The 14,650-nt window shown below is 34.3% G+C and overlaps 2 protein-coding genes across 3 annotated transcripts in view; one reads left to right on the top strand and one right to left on the bottom strand.

Annotated features, from left to right (window-relative positions):
• Nucleotides 1–2,356, bottom strand: part of LOC135845371 (uncharacterized) — a 160,438-nt gene extending 158,082 nt beyond the window's left edge. For both annotated transcript variants that reach the window (XR_010558739.1, XM_065363873.1), the window contains exon 1: nt 2,104–2,356. The gene's annotated coding sequence lies outside the window, so the exon portion shown is untranslated. The remainder of the gene's footprint in view (nt 1–2,103) is intronic.
• Nucleotides 2,357–8,115: 5,759 nt separating this feature from the next.
• Nucleotides 8,116–14,162, top strand: LOC135845916 (regulation of nuclear pre-mRNA domain-containing protein 2). Its single transcript, XM_065364792.1, is given in 10 exon segments — nt 8,116–8,571; nt 8,668–8,827; nt 8,908–9,034; nt 9,119–9,278; nt 9,353–9,727; nt 9,805–9,958; nt 10,040–10,251; nt 10,370–10,471; nt 10,759–13,210; nt 13,350–14,162. Coding segments are annotated over 9 exon segments (3,750 nt in total). The 5' UTR covers nt 8,116–8,571; nt 8,668–8,676; the 3' UTR covers nt 13,367–14,162.
• The last annotated feature ends 488 nt before the right edge of the window (nt 14,163–14,650 follow it).

Here is a 14,650-nt window from a genome sequence, read left to right as displayed (position 1 = left end):
ATCCTCTAGAATTTTGTTTCTCTTAAATTTTCTTCTGGGGCCCTTCATTTTCTTCAAAAATTCATTTATTGTGCCAGAAAAATTGTAAAAAATTTCAAACTTTCAGGTTCAACTTTTACTAAAAATATCTCAGAGGCAAAGTCTCATTAAAAAAAGTAAGCAAATTACTTCGTAGGATGAGAAATTTTGAGCTTTGAAATTTTTCCTGTCATTTTTTTTCTTCAATATTACCTTTCAGTTTTTCCTAAAAATTTAATTATCTGAGATGAATAATTTGAAATTTTTTTTATTACACAAAATCTATTTAGGAAACAATCCAGAAATCCTGCAAAAAAAATGAAGAAGAAATTTGTGTTCCAAAATTTAGTTTTTCTTCATCCCCCCCCCTCCCCCCGACATTGGATTTTTTTCTAAAAACTAAATTTGGTGTTAATATGAAAACTTTGGATTTTTTTCATTGGAAAAAAATCAATTTTTGGGGTCCAGAATTATAATCGAGTTTCCAGACAGTTTTAATTGACTGGGTGATTTTCAGGGGAGGGGAAGGGGGAGGGGATTCCAAATTTATCAATTAAAACTTTGAGGTCAGTGTCATAATTATTGTTTGACAGTTTTTGGAATTATTTTTTTTTTACAATTTATTTCAATGTGATTTAATCCTTGCAGGGGAGAAGAGGGAGGGGGGGGGGAGAAAAGCTTTTCCGATCGACTTCGAGTTATGTATAGGTAAAGATACATACACGAGTTGAAAAAAAGTGTAATTATAATTTTTGAGCGCCCCTCCTCCTCCTTGACTGAAAACTTATCAGGAATTGATTCAAAAAATACCTTCATTTCAATACAAGTGAAGGAAGAGATAGGTTTATTTTTAGCCCCCTTTACGTTTTTTTGATGAATAATTCAACAAAGATTATCTCTGTAAAAACAATTGATCTGGAATTTCAATAACCAAGTCACCTGAAGATTAAACACATTTGTTTAGTTTTCGTGAATTTTTGATGCAAGGATTTTATTATGAAGAGCATACCAAACCTCCTAATATGATTATTCATCATCATCATCATCACCACATTTACTGACTGTTGCACAAAATTGTTGACATGTTTCCTGGTTTCAAGATCAAAAATTAACGCGGAAGTGATTTGCTGAAAACGGTATTTTTGTTATTTTCACTCACTCTCAGTGCACTGCAGAATAAAGAACAGAGGAGTTGAAAAATAGAAGTTCTCCTTCACTGGTTGGGTTGATTTTTCACTTGAAGTGTGTAATATTTTATAATATTCGTACAGACAATCCTATAACTATAGACAACTCTTGTCAAAGAAACAGATAAAATACCTACTATACTTATTAGAAAACGATCATATTTTTTGGTCTACAATTTTTTCCAAATAAAATATTTTAGGATCAAGAAGAGCCATTCTTTTCAAAAATTTGGATTTACTTATCAATTTTTTTTTTCAAAAAGATCATCTGTCATCTATTTTTGGGACAACCGGTTGCAATGCAATTAAATGTTTGATAAACTTCACCATTTACTCGACATATTTGAATAGGTACTCATCAAAAACCAATCAAATAAGTTACTCTCAACTTCAATGATAGAAAAATAGATACTTCAGGAAAAGTGCCACTCTTTTTCCTATTTTGAGATATGGGTAATAACAACTTTAAAAGCCTGCACAGATCAGCTGATTGAAAATTGAAGACTTAAAATGACCTAGATGGGGAACTGAAAAGCACTTTGGTGTTTGAATGAAAATTCCATGCAAATTTGTGAAACGGGAAAATATTGTCTGGATTATTAAAAAAAAATCAACATGATTATTAACCAAAGAAAGACAATAATCGACAGACTCATTAAAAGTGAAAACAGTCGATATACCGCTACTGGATTGTTATCAGCATTAATCATTCATTCATACGAGTAAATGTGATAACTTACACGTTGGAAGAGACTTATCTACATATATATGTACATTATTCAGATTTTATTCAAATCTTTTGGGATTCTCGATTCAAATGATACAAGTTTAAAATGAAAATATAGATCTAAAAATACAACTAATTCTAATACCAATTGAAAAAAAATCAAAAACTCACCAATTAAAATGTTCCAAAAGCAAACTAAACGATCAAAAATGCACTCAAAATTCACTCCGAACTATTAATAAAAGTTTAAAACACCACTAAATCCATTCACAAACCAAAACAAAAGTCACAATAAAATACAATCTCAGTTTTTTAAAAATAATCAACGTACAAATAGAAAAAAAAAACACAACTCAACGCGACATAAACACACGACTTTACCTGTACAAGATACAGGTGAACTCGCAACTCGAAATGAAATCGCAATCCGCGTAATTCATTGTAGTAAGAAAACGCGAAAATGCGCGCGCATCGTTTCATTCATTTTCAACCGGTTGCGAGTACAGAGTGTAAACGATGTTTTACTCGTGTTACTAATGTAAATAATTCGACTGGAATTGAGTAGGTATTGCGTGCAATTAATTACTCGAGTGTCGAATATTTTAGATATTTAATGAGCGTATTGATTGTAAAAATTATTGATGGGGAAGGGAGAAGGGGGTGTGGATAATTGGCTATGAGCCTATTAGTCCGGCATATGACAATAGGAGTAATTGCACCCCCCCCCCGCCGATCCTCCGGGACAACTTTTTTCTTGAAGGGGACATTCTAAGGAACATTTTAAAGCAAAGTTGCCAAAAAAAAGTTGGCCTTACTTACAAAATGGCGGCCATTTTGATTGACAGGTCAGCCGAAATCGCAGATTTTGCGTTTTAACATAGGACTTGCACGAACTTTTTCAAACTTTACCAAAGGTAGATCGAAAGATCATGCGAAAATTATTCACCTGTCAAAATTTCAAGTGCTCAAGTGCGTTTTTCGATTTTTGGTGAATTTTTGAAAATCGAATTTAGGCCAAAAATGAGGGGAAAAATCAAAATTTTATCAAATTGACCCAGAAAGCTGAAATTTGGGATATACCCTATTTTCGACATGCCAAATCGATTGGAAACGGTTCCAATCCGTTTTGAGCAATTCTGGAGCCTCCAGCAAATTTTTGAAACTCGAAATTCCCACAAAATTCCATCAAATTGGAGTTGTAAAGCTGAAGTTTATTCTAAAAACTAATTTCAATACGCTACGAAGTACTGCAGGTGAATTTCAAGTCGTTTTGGAGCCTCCAGAGACTTTTTGAAAATTCCTGAAACCTCCAGCAGATTTTTGAAACTTTGAATTTTCACAAAATGTCATCAAATGGAGATGGAAAGCTGAAATTTACCCTACACTCCATTTTTAACACCCTCTGAAGACGACTTCAGGTGGGTTCAAGTAATTTTAGGGCCTCCAGCGACTCTTTTGAAAATTACTGGAGCCTCCAGCAGATTTTTCAAACTTTGAATTTTCACAAAATTTCATCAAATGGCGATGGAAAGCTGAAATTTACTCTACACTCCAATTTTAACACCATCTAAAGACGACTTCAGGTGGGTTCAAGTAATTTTAGGGCCTCCAGTGACTTTTTTGAAAATTACTGGAGCCTCCAGCAGATTTTTCAAACTTTGAATTTTCACAAAATTTCATCAAATGGCGATGGAAAGCTGAAATTTACTCTACACTCCAATTTTAACACCATCTAAAGACGACTTCAGGTGGGTTCAAGTAATTTTAGGGCCTCCAGTGACTTTTTTGAAAATTACTGGAGCCTCCAGCAGATTTTTCAAACTTTGAATTTTCACAAAATTTCATCAAATGGAGATGGAAAGCTGAAATTTACTCTACACTCCAATTTTAACACCCTCTGAAGACGACTTCAGGTGGGTTCAAGTAATTTTAGGGCCTCCAGCGACTTTTGAATTTTCACAAAATTTCATCAAATGGAGATGGAAAGCTGAAATTTACTCTACACTCCAATTTTAACACCCTCTGAAGACGACTTCAGGTGGGTTCAAGTAATTTTAGGGCCTCCCAACGACTTTTTTGAAAATTACTGGAGCCTCCAGCAGATTTTTTTAACTTGAAATTTCCCCAACATTAATTTATCAAATGGAGTTGGCAAGCTGAAATTTACTTCGCAGACTACATGGTGGTTTCAAATGGTTTTGAAGCTTCCAGCTACTTTTAGGAAATTTCAATTTTCCAAAAAAAACGTCATACAACCTTTCAAAAAGTTGCTGCAGGCTCCAAAACGACTTGAAGTTCACCAGCAGTCAACTTCGTAGCGTATTGAAATTAGTTTTTAGAATAAATTTTAGCTTTACAACTCCAATTTGATGGAATTTTGTGAGAATTTCGAGTTTCAAAAATTTGCTGGAGGCTCCAGAGTTGCTCAAAACGGATTGGAACCGTTTCCAATCGATTTGGCATGTCGAAAATAGGGTATATTCCAAATTTCAGCTTTCTTGGTCAATTTGATAAAATTTTGATTTTTCCCCCTCATTTTTGGCCTAAATTCGATTTTCAAAAATTCACCAAAAATCGAAAAACGCACTTGAGCACTTGAAATTTTGACAGGTGAATAATTTTTGCATGATCTTTCGATCTACCTTTGTAAAGTTTGAAAAAGTTTGTGCAAGTCCTATGTTAAAACGCAAAATCTGCGATTTCGGCTGACCTGAAAATCAAAATGGCCGCCATTTTGTAAGTAAGGCCAACTTTTTTTTGGCAACTTTGCTTTAAAATGTTCCTTAGGATGTCCCCTTTAAGAAAAAAGTTGTCCCGGAGGATCGGCGGGGGGGGGGGGGGGTGCGATTACTCCTATTGTCATATGCCGGACTATAATGTAATAAAATTAAAATTGCATAATATCTAAACGTAATGTGGCATTTACATCTCCAGTACTGCCAGAGCGTTTTCGATTACGATGGTGAATTAGGTGAGGATCCCTCTGATAGGAACTCCTCCTCAACCAAAACTAATGCCTGAACCCCCTGTGTAAGGGGTCGGCTTCTATGCGAACATCAGACGATGATCTGAAGTGTATTAATTTCCTTCAGTGGATTTTGGTCTGATTGCGAAGGATAATTTAGGAGATGCGAACTATATACTTTTTAATGCAATACATTATCTGCGAGTAGCAAACTGACTCGTTTAGATCATTGATTTTTTGTGTTGTTTAAAAAAGAAGTAGAATTTCTTCATCAATTTGTACACTTTTCGAGAATTACAAGCTAAATTATAGTTCAGTTTTTTTATTCATTCCAATTTTCCATTTTTTTAAAAAATTTGATCAACTAAGCAAAATTTTTAAATTCATTCTGAATTCCAATTTTTCGGCTGTAAAAATATTTACCTACGACCCTTTTTTTTAAAAAAAAAATTGTGACTGTCAAGTGTCAAATATTACCAAGTACCTACCTACGTTTTTTTTTCAATGCAAATTTTGCACCTTGGGAGTTATAAGGTTACATCTCAAAAAAGTAAAATTTTACATTGAGAGCGATTTTCTTTTCTTTTTTTTTTTCAACTTGATACTAATTAATTGTGAGGAATATGCATAGAACCATTTTACGATTGTTTGGAAAAGTATTTCAATTCAACTGAAATTGTGTTTTTTAATGAATAGCAAACTTTTATTATTTCTATTATTTCATGATAAATATATTCAGCCTTTTCTTATTTTAAAATGTTCCTCGAATAAAATAAATAAATTTGTTTAGCTATATTTTCAATTTTTTTTTTGTTTCAAGATAAATTAGAAAGAAGTTTTTGGTCAACTTTACAGTTTTTTTTTTCGATTTTTTGACAAAACATTTCGACTTGATTGAACAGAATTTTTCAAATACTGAGGTATGCTTTTATTTGCACTATAAGTAACTTTAACTTGAATTTAATCAATTGAACAAAATATTGATATTCCAAAAACGAAAACATAGGTACCTAAATTAGAACCAAAAATTAAAAAACAATGATAAAAATAAAAGTAAAAACGAACACAGAAAATTCAAAGATCTCAAAACGAAAACTAAAAGTGTTGAAAAAGTAATAATAATAAAAGTAAAAGTAAAAACAAACACAGAAAATTCAAAGATCTCAAACAAAAACCAAGAAAATAATCGAAGCACAAAAAAAATTAAAAACAAAATCAATTGTGAAAAAACTGGATTGAATTTCAAAGAGTAAAAAAAGAATTAAAACAGATTCGAAAACCAAAAGCAGAAAAAAATGCACAAATAAAAGCGAAAACAAAAAATTGAAAATGAAAACACCTAATATACCTAGTACCTACATTTATAAACAGAAACTAACGAAAAAAAAAAACGTTGAAATTTGAAAAACCTCAAAATGAAAATAAACCAAAATTGAACAAAAACCAATTTTGCCAAGTTTTGCAAGATTGACGGTGATGATTTTTATACCAAAAAAAAAATTATTTTGAAAATTAAGTTTCAAGGTCGTTGCAAAATTCTTTATGAAAAATGATTATTAGATATTTTTTGTGAAATTTTTCAAGCAAATCTGGAAAAAACTAAATGGAAACAAAAGAAATAAAATCAAAATCAAAACCAAGAAACAATAGTAAGAAAATAAAAATTTAGAAACAAAAATATAGTTAACACTTTAAAAACAAACTTGATCATTAAAAAACAAAAAAAAAAATGGAGGAAATTAAATACGAGTACATATTTGAAAATTGAAATAAAAACTGAGAAAAAAATGAATGCTCCCTCCCGAAGGCCGAAGGAGAAATGTGATGAAGTAAAATAAATCGAATGTGCTTGAAAAGGAATGCAAAAATAAATTTACCTAAAATGAATAAATCAAAAAATGAGCAAAAAGAGATGATAATAAAAATGAGAACAGAATAATTATGGACGAAATTGATACATCCAATAAAAAATAAAAAGAATGAAAAAGAATAAATGACAAAAATTTTCGAATAAAAATAAGAAGAAATGATGATAATAAGAGTGAGAATCATTGGGAAAAAAAATTGAAAGATCATCAAAATAAAAAAACATTGACTCGAAAAATAAAAACCTCGATACCTAAGTCCTATATACCTACTTAAATGGAAACTAACAACAACAACAACTACAAAAAGAAACCCCTTCTAAATGAAAACCACAAAAAAAACGCCATCCTCACAATCTTCAAATGAAAAATAAAAATTCTACAAACAAAAACTTGAAATTCTAGACAACAAAAACATACAATTTTCAAAACAAAATGGAAAAATAGAAACATAAAGCTCTGGAAACAAAATTGATATTGATACAATTTCTATGAAGTATGCCAAAAATGAATAAAAAAGAGTTTAGAATTTAGAAATGTTGAAATAACAAAAAAATAATTGAAATTGCGAAAAATCAGCGTTGATGGCATTAAAGTTTAAATAGGTATGAATGAATTTGAAATTAAAGGTCAACAAAATCAGAAATACACTACTTTTGGAGCGCTTCAAATGAATGTGTAGGTAGTAGGTACAACCTTCTTCATTCCATTCTAGGGTTGGCTAGAGCGTCAGGGTGCCAGGGTTTTCACTTTTCAGATTCAGGGATACGGGATTTCTACTCAGACGAAGGGATTTTTCATTTTTCACTTGGGGAAATCGTTGAAAGTTCTTTAACAATTTTGAAATTTGAATTTGAATTTTCAGGGAAACTATTTTTAATATTTTAGAGGGGAGGGGAGGGGGGTAAAGGCGAGCAGCGTGAGCGAAGCGAGGGCGCGAGCCGAGGGTTGCAGCCCAGGGACTAGTTTTTTATTATTTCATTTTTCAAAATCAAAAGTGTTATTAATGAATCTCATCTAAAAAAATAGAAAATTTTAAAATTAAAAAAAAATGGAAAAATGATGTTCAGTAATTTCAGCGTAATTTCCAAACATGAAAAAAAAATGCAGTGTCGCCACACATCAGATTGAATAAGTTGTTACCGATTGAGTGTTTCGTGGTTTTATTCGAGTAATTTTCTTTATTGGAACTTGGAAAATCATTTCAAGACTTTTCATGTCAAACTTAAAATTTATAATGTACTATTAAACTCGATTTTCCATTATTTTCACATAATTTCCAATTTGAAACTCGAAAGAAAACACTGATTTCAAACTTGAAACTTTTTACATTCGACCAACTGCACACACTGTCACCGTGTCAAAAAAAGAAAAAAAACAAAAATTTTTCAATCAAATTTTGGTGTTTTTGAGAAAAAAAATCCGAATAGAATGATTTCCATAATTTTTTTATTAATCTGTCGTTGAGAATGAAAGCTCACGACGAGAAAGGCCATAGAATTTCCATAAAATAACCCATCTATTATTTGTTCACGTCGGTGTTCGCAATTTGTTTTTCGTACACAGCTCTCTCTATGAAATTGAAAACAAATTTCAAATTGTTGAGTATTATCAAACTGTAAATAATTTGTTTGAATTTTTTTTATCGGCGTTATAAAAAAACATACACTATTGACCCAAATCTTTATATAATTTCCACAAGATTGGAATTACCAGTTAAGAAGACAGTGGCGTGTTTCTAGACTTGGCTGATATGTACCATGAAGGATCCATGGAAAATGCATCTTTGAAAGTTCCATCCTTAATCATGTAAGTACCCAATTTATGTCGATTTTAAACGATTGTATTTCTTTCCGTTGGATTGAAACTGGTTTCGTTACATTCGGATGTTTGTGTGTTGATCAGCGAACCAGAATGGTAGACTTCCAGGAGGATAATTTTGAACAAAAATTGCTCTCCCTCAAAGACACTCAAGACAGTATTCAATCGTTATCAATCTGGTGCTTGAAACATCAATCACATCACAAGAAAGTCGTCGGTTGCTGGCTACATGTCTTGAAAAAAGGTACGTTGCTCCGAATAGTACTCTAATTATCAATACGTTGAATTCCAACGATAACGATATATTTTTTTTCTTCAATTTAGTCAAAGTTGAGCAACGAGTAACTTTATTTTATTTGGCCAACGATGTCATCCAGTACAGTAAACGGAAAGGGTTTCCTTTCGTCGAAAGTTGGGCAACAGCGCTGCAAAAAGCTACAACGTTGGTTCGGTTAGTATCTGCGATGATTTATGGTCTCATGTTTTTGTAGTACGACGAGTGTTACTAATTAAACGTACGTATTTTTTTCAACAGAGATGATAAAGTGAAGCATAAGATTTTAAGACTGTTTAAAATATGGGATGAACGAAACATTTACGATGAAACATTTCTGGCTGATTTATCGGGTTTGTTGACTGCTCATACCAAGAAATCCAATCAGCCTTCGACTGTCGATCTTATCTCAGAGTTTCAGGTACTATTGTCATCGTAGTTTTACCAGACCAGTTCAACCGAAACTGAGTATTAATGTGAAATGTGTTTTTGTAGCCATCTCTGCTGTTTTCAAAAATAAGAAAATGTAAAGTATTAGAAGAAGATACAGATTTAAAATTGAAAATAGTTAAGGAAAGTAATGTTCCTATGTCAGATCTTGATGCTTTGCAAGTCGTAGTCAAAGGTAATCATCGTTTCGTGATACGAAAACGTATCATGTTGAAATTCTGATAATAAAAAATAATGATTTCAGATCGACGGAATGGCGATGATCTTTTACAAGATATCGATGACGGTTTAGTGAAACTGGAAGCGTACACCAAAGCTTTAGAACTTGAAATTAAGGAACGTATCGAAGTAATAAATGTATTAGAAGTCAGCGAGCAGTTCTACGAAACACAACGAGGCGAAGCCAAAGTTGTCTGTAATGTAAGTGTGTGTGTATTTATGCGGTGGCATAATTATACTCCGATTCTATGCTAATTTCCATTTCGAACGTTTCGCAGGCTTATCGTAATTTCGGTAATAGAATAAAAACTTTAAAAAGGAAGCTAGATGAATTGTTACCTACGTTACCAAGTCCAGTGCCTTCGCCAGATATTAATGCACCTTCGCCATCCTCCGGCTCAGATATAGAAATACCAGATGAAAGTAGAACTGGTATGACCTTTGAATTATTATCAGTTAAATTACTCGTATTAATTCCATTATTCTGACTCGATTGTGTCGTTTTTTTTTTAGTTTATGATTCGGAGAAATCGTTTATCGGGACTGATTTCGTTACTGCGATGAATAATGCGAATGAAAAGCAATACCAATATCACCGGAGTAGTATGGATCAAAGTTACGACATCGAGTCAAACCAGAGCCAGTACAGTGTTCATTCTTTACCTAGTTACGATACGTATCAGCAACCTGGAGATATGACGATGCGAATGCCGGAATATTATTCGGTTAGTAAGCTTCGTAATGCGTTTCACGATGAAATAATTTTACAGATAATCGCTTTTAGGGGGTTGAACTCGAATCTGCTGTACGAAAAATGTATTTTATTTTTACATTTTTTTGCAGAATGGTACTCATCCTAATTTAATAGAGAATCGGGCTACGCCAGAAAAACATTTCAACGATCGTTTCTCGTATCGACCCGAAAACATGCGTAGTTACGAACAGGTGAATTTTTACAACGACTGCCTTTTATGTGGGGAGATTTGCTTTTAGAAAGCCTTTGGGATTTTTTTTTTAATTTTTATTTCACACTTTGCGAGTAGAAATTCGTTGACGTTTTCGGGTTATCTTTTTAGTTGGTTCGAATGCATCATTTTTTTCATCGTATTGCCTCAGTGCGGGTTTCCTACCATTTTGCACACCCTGTTGCTTGAAAATGTGGTCGACTTTGTACTAAAAATCGAGCTATCGTCCACGACTGTGTTAATTTACAAGTTTACGTTTATTTCTAGGGGAATCCGATCGAAGTGATCAATTCGAGTACTGCAGACAATCACGAATTCAGCGTGGGCCAGTTCCTGCAGAATTTGATGACCCGAGACACCGCTCCGACTCCTGTACCGCCTGCTGAATCGAAGATACCCGGGTTAGAGTCACCTACATCGAATTCCCGAGAAGTATTTAGCTTCATCGAATCGAAAGTGAAACAAGAAAACGTTGCTTTATGGAACGAGAAGCCGATGACAAAGTACCAGAGTTGGCCATCACCCGATATCTCGTGGAATCCTTCTCAAGAGACGCCAGTATCGCCTCCAGCATTCGAACGTGAAAGTTACTCGCATCCTGTCGAGTACGTAGATACGAATCTCGACTCGAACAGATTTCCTAATCCGTTCGGTGGTGATCAGAGAGGCATCGACGTTGATCACCGGCCACCTATGGGGCAAAGATTCGAAGGAGGCCAAGTGGACGCTATACCGTTACCAAAACACGATGTCGACGATCGTTTACCTTTGAAGAATTCGTTCGCTAATCATAATCTTATCTCGTTGACGGAATCACCATCTGTGAACGATAATTGGAAATCTGATTCGGATTTCCGAGGCATACCAATGCCCCCGACGCCTCCTTGTATCGGTGGAGACGGCGGTAATCGAGTCTCGAAAACGCCTCAAGATAACATCGAGAGCGTCGATATGGAGATGAGCGACGACGAAGAAGGTAAACACGAAGACAAAAAGAACGATTCTAATTCATCGCAGAATCGACACAGTAGAAAAGGTTCTGCGAAAGAAGAAGAACGTTCGAACGAACCACAGCAGCTGCAACCTCCTCCGAATCCTTGGGATTTGTTGAATATTCCGCTAGACGGCGAAGATACGAAACCACCTTGTAATTTTATACCTAACGCCGGACCTGTTATGCCTGGACCAGGTCCAGAATTCAGTCAGTTTCCTATGGCACCGAATCCACGAGCTGTGCATTTCGCTCCTCCTCCTCCGATGCCTTTAATGGGTATACCTCCCGGTGATCCGGCTATGTTCAGGCCGAGAATGGATTTCCCCAGATTACCTAATCTCGCGAATGGGTTCAATGGACCGTTTAATTTCATGTCCAACGGACCGCCGCCTGGACCACCTCCAGGTCCACCTGGACCGCCCAGACCACCGATGTTGTTTCCTCCTGGTGGACCCAGTAATATGACTCGAGCTCCTACCAAAGACTTTTCACCTCAGCAGTCATTCAATAACGATAATAATTTTGTAAATAAACAGAACGATTATCCGATCAACATGAACCCTAGAGATAACCGTTTTCATTCGAGACAGTTCGAAGAACAACAAGATTTCCCACCTAAACAGCCTTCCAAACCAGTTCGTAGTAATTTAAAAGAAATATCGTTATCGGACGTATTAGAAAAAACAATGAACAGCTTATCCGAGTCGAAAAAGGAAGCCGACGAAGCTGACGGCGTTAATAGGTCAATCGAAGGCAAGACCGAAGAAGAAGACACTGACAAGAAAGATATCGATCTATTTTCCGAAGATATCGATCTAGGTGTTCACGATGCAACACACGATGACGGAGATGATCTATATAATAATATTATCGACGAAGCAGACGAATCTCTTAGATGTCTAAATACGAGTAAACTGAATACCGAAGAACAAAGACATAATTCTGTTTCCGAAGATGAACCAAATTTCTCGCAGAATAATAATAACCTAAGCGGATACGAATTGGGAGAAAACGAGCTGAATAATTTCCACAGGGATAAAATGCACCGACCTAAAGCTCCGTTCCAAGCAACCGTTCCAAAACTTCCGAAACCGACCATGGCTCCACCTAATTTAATGGACGATTGCAATAACGAGGAACGTAATCCTTGGCCAATGATGCCAGTCATCGATTTATCTCTCGAGAACAACGTGATGCCGGAATACGATCCTGGTATGAACACCTTAGACTTCGAACCGAACGACGACAGGTTTAATCCGTTAGCGTTCCTCAAACCGAACGGATCGCCTGATTTTAGACCAAGATTCGGTCGCGGTGGAGTAAACCTGAATAACGAGTTCAGGCCACATAATATGTTTTTGAATAATAATCTGCGAGATGGACGATTCCCCAGTCCAGGATCGCCGATGGGACCTCGTAAATTTTTCAATAACTCGCCAAGGCAGGATTTCAGACCTCGTGGTATAAATCAAGACTTCAGACCTCGCGGTAATATGACCCCCAGTCAAGAATTCAGACCCAGGATGAATATAACTCCTAATCAAGAATTCAGACCACGATTAAGCTCTACACCGAGCATGGATTTCAGAGCTATGAATCCGGATCAAATGCGCAGAATGACCAGACCACCGCCGGCTTTCTCGAGATCTCCTGGTGCACCCAATATGCAGGCAAACTTCCAAAATTCTCCCAGAATGTTTAAAGGTGGACGACCCTTTCGAAGAGGTTGGTGAATTTTCTTTGTGTATATCTTCTTTTCTCTGTTTAACGCGGTTTTTTTTTTAATCATAAGTTTTATTAAATTTCATCATTATTCTCTAAGTACCTTTATTTTTTTGAGTTTCCTTTTCTGTTTTTTTTTTAGACGTGTTTTTTTCCTGATTTTTTGAACCCCGTGTAGGTACGTTTCAAAACGTAATTTTAAATTTTTTTGATTTTACTATTGTCTATGAAGAAAATATATATGCATGTATGTGTCTTGAAGATCTTGTAGAGCTTGACGATCTGTCCATTTACAGTAACACACGTATGATCACGTATCCTTCATCAACTTTCTCAACGTTTTGTTTTTTGTTTTTTTTTTTTTTTTTGATAATATTTATTCTGCAAGTTTATTATTATGTAAGGAAATGAGCGATGTTTTTCGGTGTATAAATTATCCATTAAGTATTTTATATTTGTCTCTGGGAAGTTTAATTAGTATTGAACGCGAATGTTTTATGAAATTTTTGAACCATGAACGAAAAAAGTATTGCGAGCAAGTGAGAAACGTTTTGGGCTTCGATTCGAATCAGAACGTTGCCTCGAGATTGATGAACAACGTTGACTTTACAGTAAACAAATTTTTTATTATGGTTGAAATCGGTACAAATTTTTTCTGCAGCATCCTTAAACATTATAAATGTTAGGCAGTTATTATAATTTATCGTATGTTTGTATAGTTAATAACGACTATTGCGTTAAGAGTTACATTACGGATTGTTAATTTATTATGGTATTCGATGATGAAGCTAGTTTGTATATTACCAACTAATTTAGTACCTTCTTTTTTTTTTATTCGCGCGAAAAACTTAGGAATTGAAAATGTTAATTCTTCGAGTCACCCTGTAAAAAAAATGTTTTTGATTTTGAACATTGAATTTGTTATTTTCTATGGTAATAAAATTTTCAATTTAGATTACGATTAGAAAATCAAGTACGTAGAAGTAAAGAGTAATGTATGATTGATGGGCCAATGAAGACAGGTAAGAAGATGTGGACGTTTTCGTTGGAGACTGGAATGATTTCGATTTTTGACAATTTTGACAGGAATCTCTCCAAGTTGAAATTTGTTTGTGTTTTTTCTAAAGTATTTAGGCATTTAATTCAGAAATTCCAAATATTACATTACAGTTTTTAATTCTTTATTTAGGTGAATTGGCGAACAAAATTGAAAATTATTTGCTGAAATTTAAATCGGTGATCATTTTTTTCGTTCACTTTTCATTTTCCAGTTTGAGTTTGATCAAAAATGATAAGCTTGAACTTTGAAGTTTTGATTTTGATTTGATTTTAATCAAAGATAACTGATAAGGAACTTGGTTAGATTTTAGATTGGAATTGAAAATTGTGGGCAGTTAAATCAGCTTCATATATACTGTAAAAAATTGAATAAAAGTTCAAATA

This window comes from Planococcus citri, chromosome 4 (assembly GCF_950023065.1).
Source record: "Planococcus citri chromosome 4, ihPlaCitr1.1, whole genome shotgun sequence".
Classification (NCBI taxonomy): Eukaryota; Metazoa; Arthropoda; class Insecta; order Hemiptera; family Pseudococcidae; genus Planococcus; species Planococcus citri.
Note: the sequence above shows the minus strand (reverse complement) of the source record. Positions and strands in the feature narration are given on the sequence as shown.